At 39.4% G+C, this 15,950-nt stretch overlaps 1 protein-coding gene across 1 annotated transcript in view; it reads right to left on the bottom strand.

The window, feature by feature from the left end:
- The window catches only part of LOC119796930 (sialic acid-binding Ig-like lectin 14), a 32,903-nt gene extending 20,605 nt beyond the window's left edge, over positions 1–12,298 (bottom strand). Inside the window, exons 1-5 of the mRNA XM_038305708.1 lie at positions 12,203–12,298; positions 11,878–12,001; positions 11,398–11,799; positions 10,072–10,374; positions 9,838–9,995 (exon numbers count right to left, since the gene is read on the bottom strand). Coding sequence (XP_038161636.1) covers positions 9,838–9,995; positions 10,072–10,374; positions 11,398–11,799; positions 11,878–11,965 — 951 coding nt within the window. The 5' untranslated portion in view covers positions 11,966–12,001; positions 12,203–12,298. The remainder of the gene's footprint in view (positions 1–9,837; positions 9,996–10,071; positions 10,375–11,397; positions 11,800–11,877; positions 12,002–12,202) is intronic.
- Positions 12,299–15,950: the final 3,652 nt, after the last annotated feature.

Genomic DNA, 15,950 nt, shown 5'->3' with positions numbered 1-15,950 from the left:
TATAGAAGAAGGCAGGATGTTGAGGTCCTATCATTTCAGCTTGTGTTGCCAGCGGAATGTCGCTCTGTTGTCCTTTCAAGCCTTCATGATGATATGGGACACATGGGGATTGAAAGAACACTTAACCTTGTAAGATCTAGATTTTTCTGGCCACGCATGTCTGTAGATGTTGAAACCAAGATTAAAACCTGCAATCGCTGCGTTCGCCGGAAAGCTTTGCCAGAACGAGCTGCACCATTGGTGAACATTCAGACCAATCGGCCACTGGAGCTTCTGTGCATGGATTATCTATCAATTGAACCTGATAAAAGCAATACTAAAAACATTCTTGTCCTCACAGACCATTTCACCAAGTATGCTATGGCTTTTCCGACAGCCAATCAAAAGGCAAAAACCATTGCAAAATGTCTGTGGGAGAATTTTGTTGTGCATTATGGATTTCCAGAGCGCCTGCACACAGACCAAGGGCCTGATTTTGAGTCTCATATCATTAAAGAGCTCTGCAACATTGCTGGCATTAAAAAGTCACACACCACGCCATACCATCCCCGTGGGAACCCGGTTGAGAGGTTCAATAGAACCTTGCTCAGCATGTTGGGTACACTGGAGCCAGAGCAGAAGACTAGGTGGAAAGAGTATGTCAAGCCACTTGTTCATGCTTATAATTGCACTCGAAATGAGGTTACAGGTTTTACTCCATATGAGTTGATGTTTGGTCGCTGTCCAAGACTCCCTGTTGACATAGCCTTCAACTTACCTGTCAGAGATTTATCATCTCAATCACACTCTCAATATGTGCAGAATTTGCATTCTCGGCTGAAGGAAAGTTTTCAGCTAGCTTCCAAAAATGCAGAAAAGATGGCAAGAAGAAACAAGATCTATTTTGACCAAAGAGTGAAACCAGCCAGTCTTGAAGAAGGTGACCGAGTATTGGTCAGAAATGTGAGGCTCAGAGGCAAGCATAAACTGGAGGATAAGTGGGAGACGAACATCTATGTGGTGATTGGTCGTGTGGGTGATCTCCCTGTGTATATTGTAAGACCAGAAACTGATCCCGCTGGAGGGACCCGAACTCTGCACCGTGACCTTCTTCTCCCTTGTGGATTTCTTCCTCCTCAGGTCAAAGTTGAACAGCCAGTTTCCACACCTGCTCGTAGGCCTCAGACCCGCAGTCTTCCGGAACCAGTGGAAGAACTGGAGGGGAGCCCAGATGAGGAAGAGGAGAGGAGTGCACCTAGGTTTTCAGTTTTGCCAACTGTGAAGGTCAGTGATGAGGGTACAATCCCTAACCAGCCCATGAACAGAGTTCTAATGTATGAAACGGAAAGACAGAATCCCTTACCTGATGTGGAAAAGTCATCTCTACTGTCTGATGCTATGGATCCATTTCCAGCACTGGAAGAAGTTCCTTTGGAAGATCAAACAGACCCAGGAATTTCACTTGAGCCTGAACAGCTTCCTGAGGTGAGCCCATCTGAAGAAAATTTGGAGTTCCATGGCCCAGTAGAGACATTACCAAATTCCACTGAAGCACCTACAGTTGTTTCTCAGGCCAGTGATAGTGTAGAAACTGAACAGCCAGTTCGTCGCTCTAGTCGACAGCCAAAACCAATCAAGCGCCTTCAGTATGCTGCTTTAGGCAACCCATTAATCTCTGTAGTGCAAACCCTTTTGCATAGCTTAGCTACTGCTTATGGTGAAATGTTCACTGAGCCTGTCTCAGATGCTCCTGTATGTTCTAGTGTCCAGATAATATAGCATGCACCGGTGTTGCATGGATTTAAGGGGGGAGGGTGTAACCCGGGTGTAAATCCCAGTGATTTTTCATTTGCAAGTTTAGATAATTGAGAAAGATTGCAGTGATCATTCTGTGTATATTTCTTTTCACTTCAATCCCCTCATTGCTACACAGCCAATTGCTGTTGAGTATCAGGGTCACATGTGCAACAGCCTATCAGTTAGGTATATTAGTTGGAGTGGGGAAGTTTGAAAGACTATGGCATGTTGGGACTGCAACTGCAACTGCAAACTTCTAGTCTCTGTCTGCTGTTTCATGAGTCGTACCTATATTCTGAGAACTAGCCTATTGAACTTATTTGCTAGCTCGCCATAAATTAATGTAGCATATCTGTAAAAACTGTCTTTGTTTTTATTATGCTAAATGGCTGATTAAACAAAAAGTTCCAGACTAGTTTGAAGAAGTCCTATTGGGACAAGAAGAGACCTTTAAAATTTGATTGGCACTTTTTTTGTATTAGTAGGTTTTTACATTTATTTACACTAATTTATAAAAGATGGGCCCTATTTAAAAGGGGATTACAATAAGATGTAAATATGAAAAACTTTATATTTAATCAATTCCACAATTGATTGAAAATTGTTTAATGGGATTATTTTAAGGTGCAAAAGTACCATCTTAAAATGCTTGGCACACTGAATGTTGTGGAATATAAAAGTTTAGAGCAAAGTGGAACCCTAATTTTGTTCTTGGCCAAGGTGTTGCTGGCAGTGAAGTCCAAGGCCTTTTTAGCCCCAAAGTTGCAACTTTGGGTCACACTGGACTTGTGCATCTACACTGCCTGGGATAATAAAAGGACCATTTGCTCTAAAACAATTCTAGTGTGCCACAATTTAGCTGGTACTTTTGCGTCCAATAACCTAACAACTGTACCATAGCACTATTAAAAGATAAATTGCTTATTTAATTCAAAAAACCAGCTTATGAATATAAATTGGTTTTACATTAATTGTAAAAAATAATATAATATGTGTTAAAATTTTTCCCTTCATTGTTTAGGATTCTTCAAGCTTTTGTCTGGCATTTTATAATCAGCAATTCGTGATAAATTCAAAGATGTTGTAATATGTATAATATTAGCCTCACAAGAGAAATACCAAAAGTTTTTATGCAACTGCAAACTTTTTTCCAGTCTCTGGCTGTGTTACTCTGAGTCTACTTATCCAAACTGCCTATTTTTAAACTTCCCTAGCTCCCATAATATTAATGTAGGCATGTTCCTGTGACAATAAACAGTATTATTTTTACAAATGAATGAAAGTGGACATTAACAGAAGATCACGGCAATTTTCAATTATCTACGACTCAAAAGAAAAAACAGAGGAAATTAAGGTTCAAAATTGCAAGTATTTTGTTGTCATATGGGTTTAAAATACTTGCTCCTCTAGTTAACAAAATGCATTGATATAATACCGCTTGGACCCAAAGAAATGTCGCAGAAATGATAGTGTAAACCAATCCTTTGGGTAAGCAAATGCCTACACAATATGGAACATATAAACCACAGATACAAAATATCTAAAAGTTCCTTTTTAATGACCACCGTTTACTTTAATTTCTTGAGTTTCCATTTTAAACTCTAAGCTTATGTGGTTTATTTTTAAGAGTTCTATGCTTTCAATTCCCTCTATTCACATAGTGTTGTTTCCATTTCCAGCCTTTTCCTAGAAGCCCTGGCCAACTGCTCCCAAAGCTCATTAGTCAGCTTTGTTCGGCCCAAAACCTACCTTGCAGTTCCCAGTGTGGTTCTCGTCTGTCCTGCCTTTTCCTACTCCCATGGTCGGATGTCTCCATAGCTTTGGTGCACAAGTGGATTTTGGTTCTGTGGGCTCTAGGCCTGGGAAACCTTTCAGTCGCATCAACTCCATTGGCCTAAAATAACTAATAACAGAGACCTATTTTCTCTAATTACTTTTCTATACAATCAAAACATTCTAGTGTTAGCACACAAATTCAGTTAGTGACTTTCACTCTATTTGCGACACCCAAAAAAAATCAATCAAATCAATTTTCAATCCATATGCATATTCCCCTTTCTTTACTATAACAGTTTTTATATAAATTAGTTTCTAAAAATCCAATAAATATGCACTTTAATGTTAAATTACGCTGAACCTGTGGGGAAAATGTATAAACTAGTGAAATACAAAGCGAAGTCGCCTCGAGGAAAATTTCTTGGATCATGTGTCCAAGTAAGCAGAATTAGTATTAAAGCTAGTTCTGTGACGAGTTTATAAGAAATCCACTTTAAGCTGGTAGGGACCAACAAAAGATATAATCCACTCTAAAATTGACTGACACACAAGATTATAACTTTACCCCATCTTCATGTTTGTAAAAGTTCTAAACACAAAACAGTTTTTAATTACCATGTCATCTCGCTAAGTATAGCTCCTTTCAGCTCTGCTCTCCCAACATCCATAGTCTTTCAAACTTCCCCACTCAACTATATACCTAACTGAAAGGTGTTGCACATTGGGCCCGAATCAACAGCAATTTGGGTGTTACAAAAGAGGGGTGAAGTGAAAAGAAATATAACGAATGTCCTGCAATCTTTCTCAATTACTAAAATTGCAAAAGAAAAACACGGATTTTTCACCCGGGTTTTCACAAGTTGGATAGTATTTGTTTTTTTAATTTTTTAAAAAGCGCCCTCATCAACCATACACAGGATACCGGAAGGGCCTGCTCTGGCAAAGGGGGGCCGAAGGCGAAAGGTATTAAAGGGACAAAGGCCAACCGTGATTTAAGAAAGCCCCAAATGAACAAAAAACCACGTACAAAAAAACAAAAGTTTTCCTTTTTTTAAAAAGCACCCCGGTTTTTTGGCTTTTTTGTTAATTTTCTTTGGCAGCAGTTTTTTTGGTTTTTTTTTTCTAGTTTTAAATTTTTAACTAATTTTTTTTTTTTTTAATTTTTAAATTTTTTTTACCCACCCCCCGGGCCCAGCCAAAACCTCGTTCAACCCCGCCCCCCAACGCTCATTTTCCCGTCTTTGTTCGGGCTCCCCTATATACTCTCCTGTGATTCCCCAGGTGGTTCCTCGTCTCTCCTCGCCTTTCCCTTACTCCACATGGTCGTTTTCCCTGATGTCTCCATAGCTTTGGTTAAGTTTTACATTTTAAGCTGGATTTTTGGATTCCTGCCTCTGTCACCTGTGTTCATTTATTAAAACTGCAAAAATTCTCCTCTGCCTCCATGCCTCTGCATTTGGGTCCTCAAACCTCAACTCAACCTGACACAGTTATTAAAGTAACAAAATTACTCTTTTCTTTTCTCTGACATTTGTCTGTATGAACATTACTGATTTTACAAGAAAATGATTCATTTTCTTGACTTTTTCATGCTCTATCTAATCACCAGACACCAAAAAAAATCAATCAAAGTCAATTTTCTAATTTACCCTGTCAGCAATGACCTTCCCTCCCCTTTCCTGGTTTTACTGATTGCAACAGTATATCCCTTTATAATTAGTTTCTAAACTCATTGCTTTCTACCAATGAAAAGTGGTGCATGTTCACATTTTGCAATTGTTAACTCTGTATTTGACTGCATGGTAAGCTTCTCTGTGCGGGAACACTGATTATTGAAACTAGTGAAATTAAGTAAGCGAGTCGTCCTCTTGGAGGAACCCTGTAATTGTGGCTTGATATGTAGTGCCTAAGTTAAGTCAGAATTAGGTATTAAAGTCTAGCTTCTCTGAGCGAGTTTAATGAAGCACTCCCTGGTTTCAAGCTGGTAGGGACCAACAAATAAGAGGGTAAAACTCACCACTCTAAAATGATGACTGTACTGCACAGCATTATAATTCCCACGATCTTCACTGTTGTGTAGACACTGATTCCTTAAATTTGACAAAAACAAATGTTTTTAATGACAAAGTGACATATCAGAATAAAAAAAAACCATATATAAAATGCACTTTACATCAAACAGATCTAGTGATGTGTTTTTAAAGAAACTTTACAAGACCTAAAAAGCAACAACACATTATCTCTGAATCCTAGACCAAATGTTTACCTGTGCTAAACTGCTGTGCAGATCTTTGGGTAATGGTTCACCAGCTGGCATGTTTTTAATTCATTTTAATTTTTAGAATAATAATGGTATCCCCTGAGACATTAACTTAGCTACCTGAAGGATTATAGGGTATTAGGGATGCTTTCAATGGATATCCAGTTCTTGCTCTACTAGAAGCATGGGCAATGCACAGTCATCAAATTGGGCATGCTTTTATCCACATGCCAGTTTGTGGGTCTCTAAAACATAACAAGTAGAGCCTCTATTTTACAGACTGAGTCAGGGTTCTGTTGTTAATGTGGAAAGACCAGCAACAGAGCTGGTCTCCTTGGATCCACCAGATCCACCAGAGACACTCACAGTTCAGCAAGTAGCACTACCTGTTCCAGGGAATATGGCCTGCTGTCTGTGGTACTTCTGTATGTCCTGGACCCAGTATCGAAACCTGCTTTCCTGCATCAGGGGAAGGATGCCTCTCCAGGACATCAACAGGGGGCTCTCTTTCCATTGCAGAGCCTTATTTTTCTGTCTTCATTCAGGAAATCCATTAACACCCAATAGAAATAAAGCCTAATTGTGCTGTCTAAATCATTTAGAAAAAACCCTACTTCCACTTTTCTCCTTCCCTCTACATCACATCCAGTCCAGCCACAAATTGCTTAATGCTATCCAGATTGACAGAAGTTCATATATTTGATTTCAAGTTAAATTCCAATTTACTCAATTGGGGTATTTACCACAGAGTTTCAATCTCGCAATTTGCACTATTTGCATTGCTTCAAAAAACATCACTTGTAGCAATAACCACTAATTTTCCTCTGATCGTGCTTTTACCTAGAGATAACATCACTTTTTTTTCCAGCTTCTGTATTGTCATTACATTGTCACAAGTACAGAGCATCTAAATTAACTCATGCAATTAATCCATCCGCTTGTGGAGCAGTGGGCTGCCATTGTGCGGCACCCAGGGAGCAGTGTGTGGTTAAGGGTCGTTGCTCAGGGACCCTGAGTGGCAGTCTGTGAGAGTGGGTATCACGGTCTTGGTTCTGTTTAAGTTTCCTTTTGAGTTTTCAATTTAACTTTGATCCCTCTTTTTCTTCGTTTTCTAGTTTAATTGGCTTTAATTCCTATTTTGTGGTGTTTTCTGGATGTATTTGAGTTATTGGGTATTTCTTGATTGCCCTCTATTGTCTTCTACTGTTGGTCTCCTTTTCCCTAGCTCCTTTCTAGAAGCCTCTGTTCCCACCTGCTCCCAATCAGCTCATTAGTCCTGTCTTTGTTCGTTCCCCCGTATATACTCTCCCTGTGCAGTTCCTCAGTGCTGGTTCCCCGCCTTTTCCTGCTTCCTCATGTTTGTTTTCCCTGATGTCTCCAAGGTTCTGTTTTTCTTCTGTATTTTTATGTTGGAATTTTTAATACTTGTCTCGGTTGCCTGTGAGTACTTAATTAAATCTGCAAAACTAATTTCTGCCATTTCACCTCTGCATTTAGGTCCTAAAAACCTCTACCCAACCCTGACAGTGGGGCTCAAGCTCAGAACCTCAGGATTCCGAGCTAGCTATATGCCCTAATCACTCCTCTTGTTTGTTTCACATCATTTTTGTTTGTTACAAACATAGCACAAGGGCTATTTCTTTGATTTTTGAAGATGTGTGTGTCACTTAAGGTTCTGTAAATCTGAGGTTATGGTTCTTTACAGCAATCTGCCACTAGTTGTATGCCAGTCTCTGCTTTAGAAAAATTAGCTGAGGAAACTTGGTATACCTTTCAGGTAGGACTAACAAAGCCAAAAAGTAAAGCTTGTGAATTATTGGTCTATCTGCATCTCAGTCCTCACCCAAAGTTATGAGAGTTGATTTGTGACCAAAAGCAAAAGATGCAACCCATCAAAGAATTTTCCTTTGAAGCTAGTATGGAATCAGATTCAGAGAATGCATAAGGAGGTCCATCATCTGAAGGGAGCTGAACAATAGCTTCTGATCAGCACGGTCATTTAGAGAGGACTTTTTTAGGCATCTTCTGCCAGGAGATCTTGGAATCAAGACCCATAATGCCTTGGATTGATTATAAAAAATAAGCTAGATAGGGATGCTTGGCAAAGCCCGTTATAAGTTGTGCTAGTGGATATAATTTCCTCCTAAACCCAGTTTTAGATTAGCAGAAAATAAAAGACGAACAGATGGAAGAAGGAAATCTTTTGTAAGTTTATATATATATATTGAATTGTTATCTCTAATGCAGTCTAGTTTGGCTTTAGATGCTGTATTTGAAGTGGAGTACTTGTGTTGCATGTGATGAAACCAAAACAGCAGAAGATTGCCCTAAGAAATCAGTGCAACATGTTGCTCACTACTGTCTCTTTAATGCACCATGTTTAGTCTCCATGAAACCAATCTGATGCTTGATGGAGATTTTCTTTACTTCTCTGAATTCTACTGAAGGGATAAACTTAGAAATGTAAATCAACCACAGGATATACACTATATTGCCAAAAGTATTTGCTCACCCATCCAAATTATTGGAATCAGGTGTTCCAATCACTTCCATGGCCACAGGTGTATAAATTCAAGCACCTAGGCATGCAGACTGTTTTTACAAACATTTGTGAAAGAATGGGTCGCTCTCAGGAGCTCAGTGAATTCCAGCGTGGAACTGTGATAGGATGCCACCTGTGCAACAAATCCAGTCGTGAAATTTCCTCGCTCCTAAATATTCCACAGTCAACTGTCAGCTGTATTATAAGAAAATGGAAGTGTTTGGGAACGACAGCAACTCAGCCACGAAGTGGTAGGCCACGTAAACTGACGGAGCGGGGTCAGCGGATGCTGACGCGCATAGTGCGAAGAGGTCGCCAACTTTCTGCAGAGTCAATCACTACAGACCTCCAAACTTCATGTGGCCTTCAGATTAGCTCAAGAACAGTGCGCAGAGAGCTTCATGGAATGGGTTTCCATGGTCGAGCAGCTGCATCCAAGCCATACATCACCAAGTGCAATGCAAAGCGTCGGATGCGGTGGTGTAAAGCACGCCGCCACTGGACTCTAGAGCAGTGGAGACGCGTTCTCTGGAGTGACGAATCGCGCTTCTCCATCTGGCAATCTGATGGACGGGTCTGGGTTTGGCGGTTGCCAGGAGAACGGTACTTGTCTGACTGCATTGTGCCAAGTGTAAAGTTTGGTGGAGGGGGGATTATGGTGTGGGGTTGTTTTTCAGGAGCTGGGCTTGGCCCCTTAGTTCCAGTGAAAGGAACTCTGAATGCTTCAGCATACCAAGACATTTTGGACAATTCCATGCTCCCAACTTTGTGGGAACAGTTTGGAGCTGGCCCCTTCCTCTTCCAACATGACTGTGCACCAGTGCACAAAGCAAGGTCCATAAAGACATGGATGACAGAGTCTGGTGTGGATGAACTTGACTGGCCTGCACAGAGTCCTGACCTCAACCCGATAGAACACCTTTGGGATGAATTAGAGCGGAGACTGAGAGCCAGGCCTTCTCGTCCAACATCAGTGTGCGACCTCACAAATGCGCTTCTGGAAGAATGGTCAAAAATTCCCATAAACACACTCCTAAACCTTGTGGACAGCCTTCCCAGAAGAGTTGAAGCTGTTCTAGCTGCAAAGGGTGGACCGACGTCATATTGAACCCTATGGATTAGGAACGGGATGTCACTTAAGCTCATATGTGAGTCAAGGCAGGTGAGCAAATACTTTTGGCAATATAGTGTATGTTTCATAGAAGACACAAGGCTTTGTTACTTGGTTAGCTATGGCTGTTGATACATACTTCCTACTCACTTAATACTCGTCTTTTTTATTTCTTTATATTTTGATAAAACACTTAACAACAAACACAAAGAGACATACAAGAAAAACTGATTCAGAAAATCAGATAAAGAGGTTTTTTTTACCTTGCTTGTTCAAATGACTCCACGATGACATCTGATTACCAAATATATTCACAGCCACACAGTAATAGCTTTCGATATCTGTCATGTTGGTCATCCGGAGTCTGTAAACCTGCCCCACAGATACATTAATGGGTCCATTTTTGCCATTTCTTAACCAAGTGAAGCTGGCAGGAGGCTTGGCTCTGCTGGAGCAGCTCAGCTCCACCCTGCTACCTGCTGACACCAAACCTGATGGACTGATGGATGCTGAGGTGTCTTTAGGAGCATCTGAGGAAAATGGGACACACATTAACTTTATTGATCAGAAACAGCTGAACCATGACGTGCTGACAGGATCACTAACATGAAACACTGAGAGTCACTTCTGTCTCTGCTGTCTTGCTTCCTCTATTCACAGGATATCTGGCAGAACAGCTGATGTTGTATCCATCATGTGTGTCTGACAGAGTGATGGTCTCCTGGATTTTAGTTGTAAAAGTTCCATCTGTGTTTTTTTCTGTTTGTCTCTCAGAATCTTGTTGGAGATTCCAGGTGAGTTCAGGAGGTGAGTGTGGACAGGGAGTCAAAGCTGAGCAGCTTATAGTGACAGGCTGATGCTCCTTCAGATCACCAACAGGGATATTAATGCTGGGACTCCAAGGAGAATCTGAGGTTTTAAATGGAGCACACAAAGGATAAGGTATTAAAGTGTCTTGCAAACACACACAGACCGTCTGAAAATCTTTTAATATTTGGGAAATAGAGGTAAAATGAAGCATATTTTTAAATTTGTATATATTCCAAATCTGTAGACTGGGATTAGATTGGGTTTAGATCCTCATAGGTGCTGCAGCGTTCAAAAGTGCAGCTTGAAGTTAAATAAGGAAATGACAAGTTGGCTACCTGCAACACTGTTGATGTGATTATAATATTTAAAGGACGACGCATGTCCAACAATATTAAACAACACATAACGCGGTGCATCAGGGTTGTGAGGTAGGTTCCCAGAGGGAATTTGTTCCTCCTCTTATTCTGTATTGCAGTTTCTGCAGGGTGAGCTTAGCCTTTTTTATACTTTCTTCCTCTTACTTTACATCTTAACAGATACGTGCAATTTAAAGTATTCCATATCTTCTCTTTGACCTATCGCTGTGTTCCTTGGTCTTTATAGTGCTATGGATCACTTACGTTCTATAACAAACCTTACAAAAACAGGTTTTTATGTAAGTGTTGCAATAGCATGTATTTCAAATATAAGGATAAAAAGAACTGGATATAAATGCACTTCACATCTTACATAATATCAAATACTTTGCAGGGATTTCCTTTTATTTCACATTTATGCACTATTTTGTGTTAGTATGTGAACATAAATCCGAATTATTAACACTGAAGTCCCTGATTGTACAGTGACACAGTGATGAGGGATTTTAAAAGCATATTCATGTAAATAAAACTGCTATTTAATCAATTAAAAAAGCTGATAACTGATAATTAAAAAGTCTATACTAATTTATTTCTTCTAAAACTAATTTAGACTGCATTTTTTCAACAGAGGCAGGAAATGTATTTATTGAGGAATTATATTCAAAAGTGATTTTCTCTTTAATCAACTTTTTTAAATAGATGGGAATTAATGCTGACTGGGCATAAATTGGGAAGTAAAACTGTTTGATGGTGCTTGTCTTACCTTCAACTGTTATATAAAGATGATCTTTACAACCTGTCGCCTTGAATGGCCCATTTTCAATTCTGAAGAAGTATTTGTCTGCATGTTTTTTCCTTACATCAGGAAACAGAGTGGTGCAGTTTTCTTCATGCAGGTTTCCAGTTATTTTCAGGGGGTAGGTGTTAGCTGAGTTACTGCTATTAAAAATAATACGGTTTGGATTGACAGCAAAATCTAAGTCATGTCTCATCCAAACGCCAGAGATGGGTTTGCTGTGGTCAAGCTGTGCATCTTTTAAAGAAAATTTACATGGTATTTGCAAACAAGATCCACTGAGAGCTTCATTCTTCTTTGGTGCAGTTATCTGGATGCCTGGCTGTCTTAAACCACAATGACGACTCCACTGATTAAAATCGAAAGCACCTGCAAATATAGAGTAATAAAAACCATTTTGTGGATTGAATTTCTTCTAAAGTTAAAGGAAATTAATAAACAGCTCACCTGAAGGTACAAAGACAACCAATAACACAGTGATGGTCAGCACCTTCTCACACAGAGCTGCCATTGGATTCAGACAGTCCAACTGCATGAAAACAGTTGCTGGGAGTTTTTGGTGTTGTTAAACCTGAGTTGAAAGAAGACATTCATAAAAGGTTTCAGTTAATGGGCCATATATAGAAAGAGTAGCTTTTTTCAACCTTCTTAAAAGCAAAATTGTAATATATATAATTAATACTTTGTTTTAGCAGAACTTAGAAAATAAATACAAATGAGATGAAGAATTGTTTTTGTAAGTTAAATGTAAAGATCGATGTTGTTCACTTACCATATAATCTGACGCTAATGAAGTTTTTTACCAAATAATTTGCTGATTTTAGAGGATTAGAAGCAGTTCAAGCAGCTTTGGCTGTGAGGAAGGAAATGTAATGAGAAACTCTCTTGTTAGAGAAGTTCTCATGTTAAATGTTTTGTGAAAGAGGAAGCAATTTCAGGGATAGCATTATATATTTCATAGTTGTTATCACTTAGCTAAGGATGGTCTAAGTATGTCTTTTTGGTGCTGTACTAGAAGACAGAAAATTAATAAATTAAAAATGTAGAAAGTATTTTTGGTACATTTCTCAGTGTTGATTTATGTGGTTATTTCTTACTTCTGTGAAAAAGCCTTCATGCAAATAATACAAGACTCCGTGTGACGGTGATGAAGAAATGTCTTGCGTTATAGCAGAGCAGTGATGTAACATGGGATTCCACAGAACCGGCAAACAAAATTCCCCTTTTAACTTCTCAGCTCTGCTCAATATTTGTGAGTATTTTAAATCAGTATTGCTGCTTCTCTGTGCAAAATAGATCTATTTTTCCTATGATGTAGACTTCTTTATGGTTTCCGTACTTTCAAATTGAGAATATTTTAAAAATGTCTTGATTCATGTGTTCTAAATAACTGAGGGAATCATCTCCAAAAAATAGCTGTTTCCTTAAATTATGAGCAAAATGTTATTTATTAACCATGATTTTGAAAATAATTTTTCAAGAAATTTGTGTTAGGCATTTTCAGTATCCAATCATAAGCATTTGTTTTGCTTCGTATAGCAGTCAAATACAGGAGAAAACAATGCGATGTTGCAAGATTTCTTACATAAGCAGTGTTAACATTCTAAGAAAATACTACTTCCTCAATAATAACTCAGATATTCTGTTAAAAGTATGTCATTATTTCTAAAGCCTAAATAACTGTTACAGAAACATACAAACACAGAGCTGTTTAATATATGCAGTCCACATTACTTTAGTGAGTAATGTTATATAGATCATCTGATCCTCTGCTTTTCTGTTTAAATGACTTAATCCCAATAACATCAACCTGCAAAAATTAGAGCTACACTCTTGTTAAAGGATATTTCATGTTTAGGTAGCCAGCCACTGACATCTCTCATATTCATTTACAGTGAAACATATGTTAGTGACTGTCAAGTGCTTTTCAATAGAGATATCAATTCAATGCAGTTTATTTATATAGCGCCACTTCACAACACGTAATCTCAAGGCACTTTACAGTTCAACCAGATCATACAGTCAAATTGATTCAAAGTTTTCTATCTAAGGAAAACCAGTTGATTGCATCGACTCCTTGACTCGAATGTAATCCCTCACACTAAGCATGCTTGTAGCAACAGTGGAGAAGAAAAACTCCCTTTTAACAGGAAGAGACCTCCAGCAGAACCAGGCTTAGTGTGAGCGGCCATCTTCCAAGGCTAACTGGGATTCAAGGAGAAGCAAGCATACAAAAAGCAGCTGTAAAAGGCGGCTCCTTCCAGGAAACACACAGCCACGCAGACGAGCTCCGAGCCAACTCCCATGTCACAGGATGAAGAGAGCACATCCAGCCAGTCACAGTCAGAAAAACAGGACTACACTGGAAAACAGGCAGATCTCCAACATCTATAAACTCCATAGATAGCCCGTTGCTGTAATATTCGGTGATATGTGTATTATAGATACATGGGATTTCCAAACAAGATCCACTCGGAATTTCAATGGACTTTTGCATAATGATGGAATGGAAAATAGGATCCACAAACTCTTATTCAGCTAAAGAATGTCACATGTGGAGATTTTAAACATAAATATCTTTGGAAACAAACACTAATTGTCCCGGTCTTGGTTCTGTTAGGTTTTCTTTTGAGTATTCAGTTTTACTTTGCTCCATGTTTTCTAGTTTTATTGGTTTAATTCCTATTTTGTTGTATTTTCTGGATATATTTAAATTCTTAGGTTTTTATTTGTTGCCCTCTGTTGCACTCTTGTGTTGGTCTCCTTTTTCCCTAGCTCCTCCCAAGACTGCTCACTTCACAGTTGTTCCCAATCTGCTCGTTAGTACTCTCTTTGTTCAGTTATCCATAAATACTCTCCTTGTGCAGTTCCTCAGTGCTGGTTCCTTGTTGTACCTCGTCTTTCCTTGTCTTACCCTGGCTCCTCGTGATTGTTTTCCCCTGATGTCTCCATGGTTCTGGTTTGTGTTACATTTTAAGTTGGATTTTGGATTCCTGCCTCTGTTAGCTGTTATCACAAATTAAAACTGCAAGAAGTCACCTCTCCCTCTTTGCCTCTGCATTTGGGTCCTCAAACCTCAACCAAACCCTGACACTAATACCAAGCTGGCCAGTGACTTGTTTAACTTTATGGAGAATAGACCACACAACACTGACCTCTTCCAGTTGTAGCTGCACATTACCAGTCAGCTGGCTAAAAGAAAGCTACAATAAAACTCTCTATACGGGAGCTAACATCCCTTTTGGAAATGCTCATTTAAGCTACTGTTGGTGTGAATACAGGTAGCAGTCACCTGACAAGATAGCCTTACTAACAAACTAATATCAGCTTGATGTACTCGTGTAACTCAATAAAAAGAGCAGAACAGGAAAAAAGTATTATATTCTGTCCAATGAGCATAAGCAAACAATCCCTACATTTAGTATGTTTCAAAAGCTATGGTCTCAGTTACATCTATGTATCAGATTTAAAATATATAGCAATACAATTATGAGTAATGTTATTATTACTTCAATAACTGATATTCAGTGGAAAGAACATTTACTTTTTTGAACAAAGGTATTTGGATCATAACTGTCACGATTTAACTAAAGATCTGACCCAAATGCAGAAGACCAAACAGAGAGACCAGGGACAGGTTTAACAGGTTTTATTTAGAGCAAGAAGAGAGGAGTACAGTGCTGCTCTGAACACTGTCGAACCGGGACTGAAAAGAGAAGGGGAAGTTTCTGCGGTTAGTTCGGGCTCAGTGGGAAATTTGTGTTTTCTTGATTGAAGAAGGGAATTAAGGTTGCAGACTCACGTTTCCATAAAAAGGTGTCTCTTATAGAATCCAGTCGCTGTAGGTTGTTCCAGTGAATGACTTTTTCGTTAGAGGGCGGACAGGGTTTACCCAGATTGCGGTTGTTCCTTGGTGAACGGAGAAGCTGACTGCCACTTAGTTTTCCTGCGGGTACTTGAATGGGTTATTGTGGAGATTAATCCCCTGCTCAGAGAGAAGCCCAAAACAATCCTTGGGGGAAAAGTTAAACCAAACCACAAACTTGAATCCTCAGCTCAGTTTGGTGCTCAGAGAATCCTTCCAGGAGGAAGAAGGTCCAAAACATCCAGTTTGCAGGATGACTTCCTGCTGAGAGGCAAAGACTAAAACAGCAAGGTTAAAACTCAGTTTGACTCAGCTAAACTCAGCTTGGGTAGAGTACCCAAAACTGGCAAAACAAAAACTCAGGTTAGACTCTGATAAACTAAGCATGGCCAGAGTACCCCAAACTGGCAAACACTCTGGCGTCGAGGAAGTGGCAGTCAGCAGCTTAAGAGTCCTCAGGTAATGAGGCAACGAGCTGCAGGTGTGCAGGGAGGACCGATGAGGACGGGGCACCACCTGGTGTAGGAGAAAAGGAAAGACAAAAACAGACCACACAAACTGGATTCCTGACAATAACATATATCCTACTTTTGTTTGTTTCAGTATGCTAGCTTATTTATAGCAGGCAATGCCTACCAGAAATGATAAGTGTAAA

This window comes from Cyprinodon tularosa, unplaced genomic scaffold (genome assembly GCF_016077235.1).
Source record: "Cyprinodon tularosa strain WSP-4 unplaced genomic scaffold, ASM1607723v1 ctg561, whole genome shotgun sequence".
Taxonomy (NCBI): Eukaryota; Metazoa; Chordata; class Actinopteri; order Cyprinodontiformes; family Cyprinodontidae; genus Cyprinodon; species Cyprinodon tularosa.
Note: the sequence above shows the minus strand (reverse complement) of the source record. Positions and strands in the feature narration are given on the sequence as shown.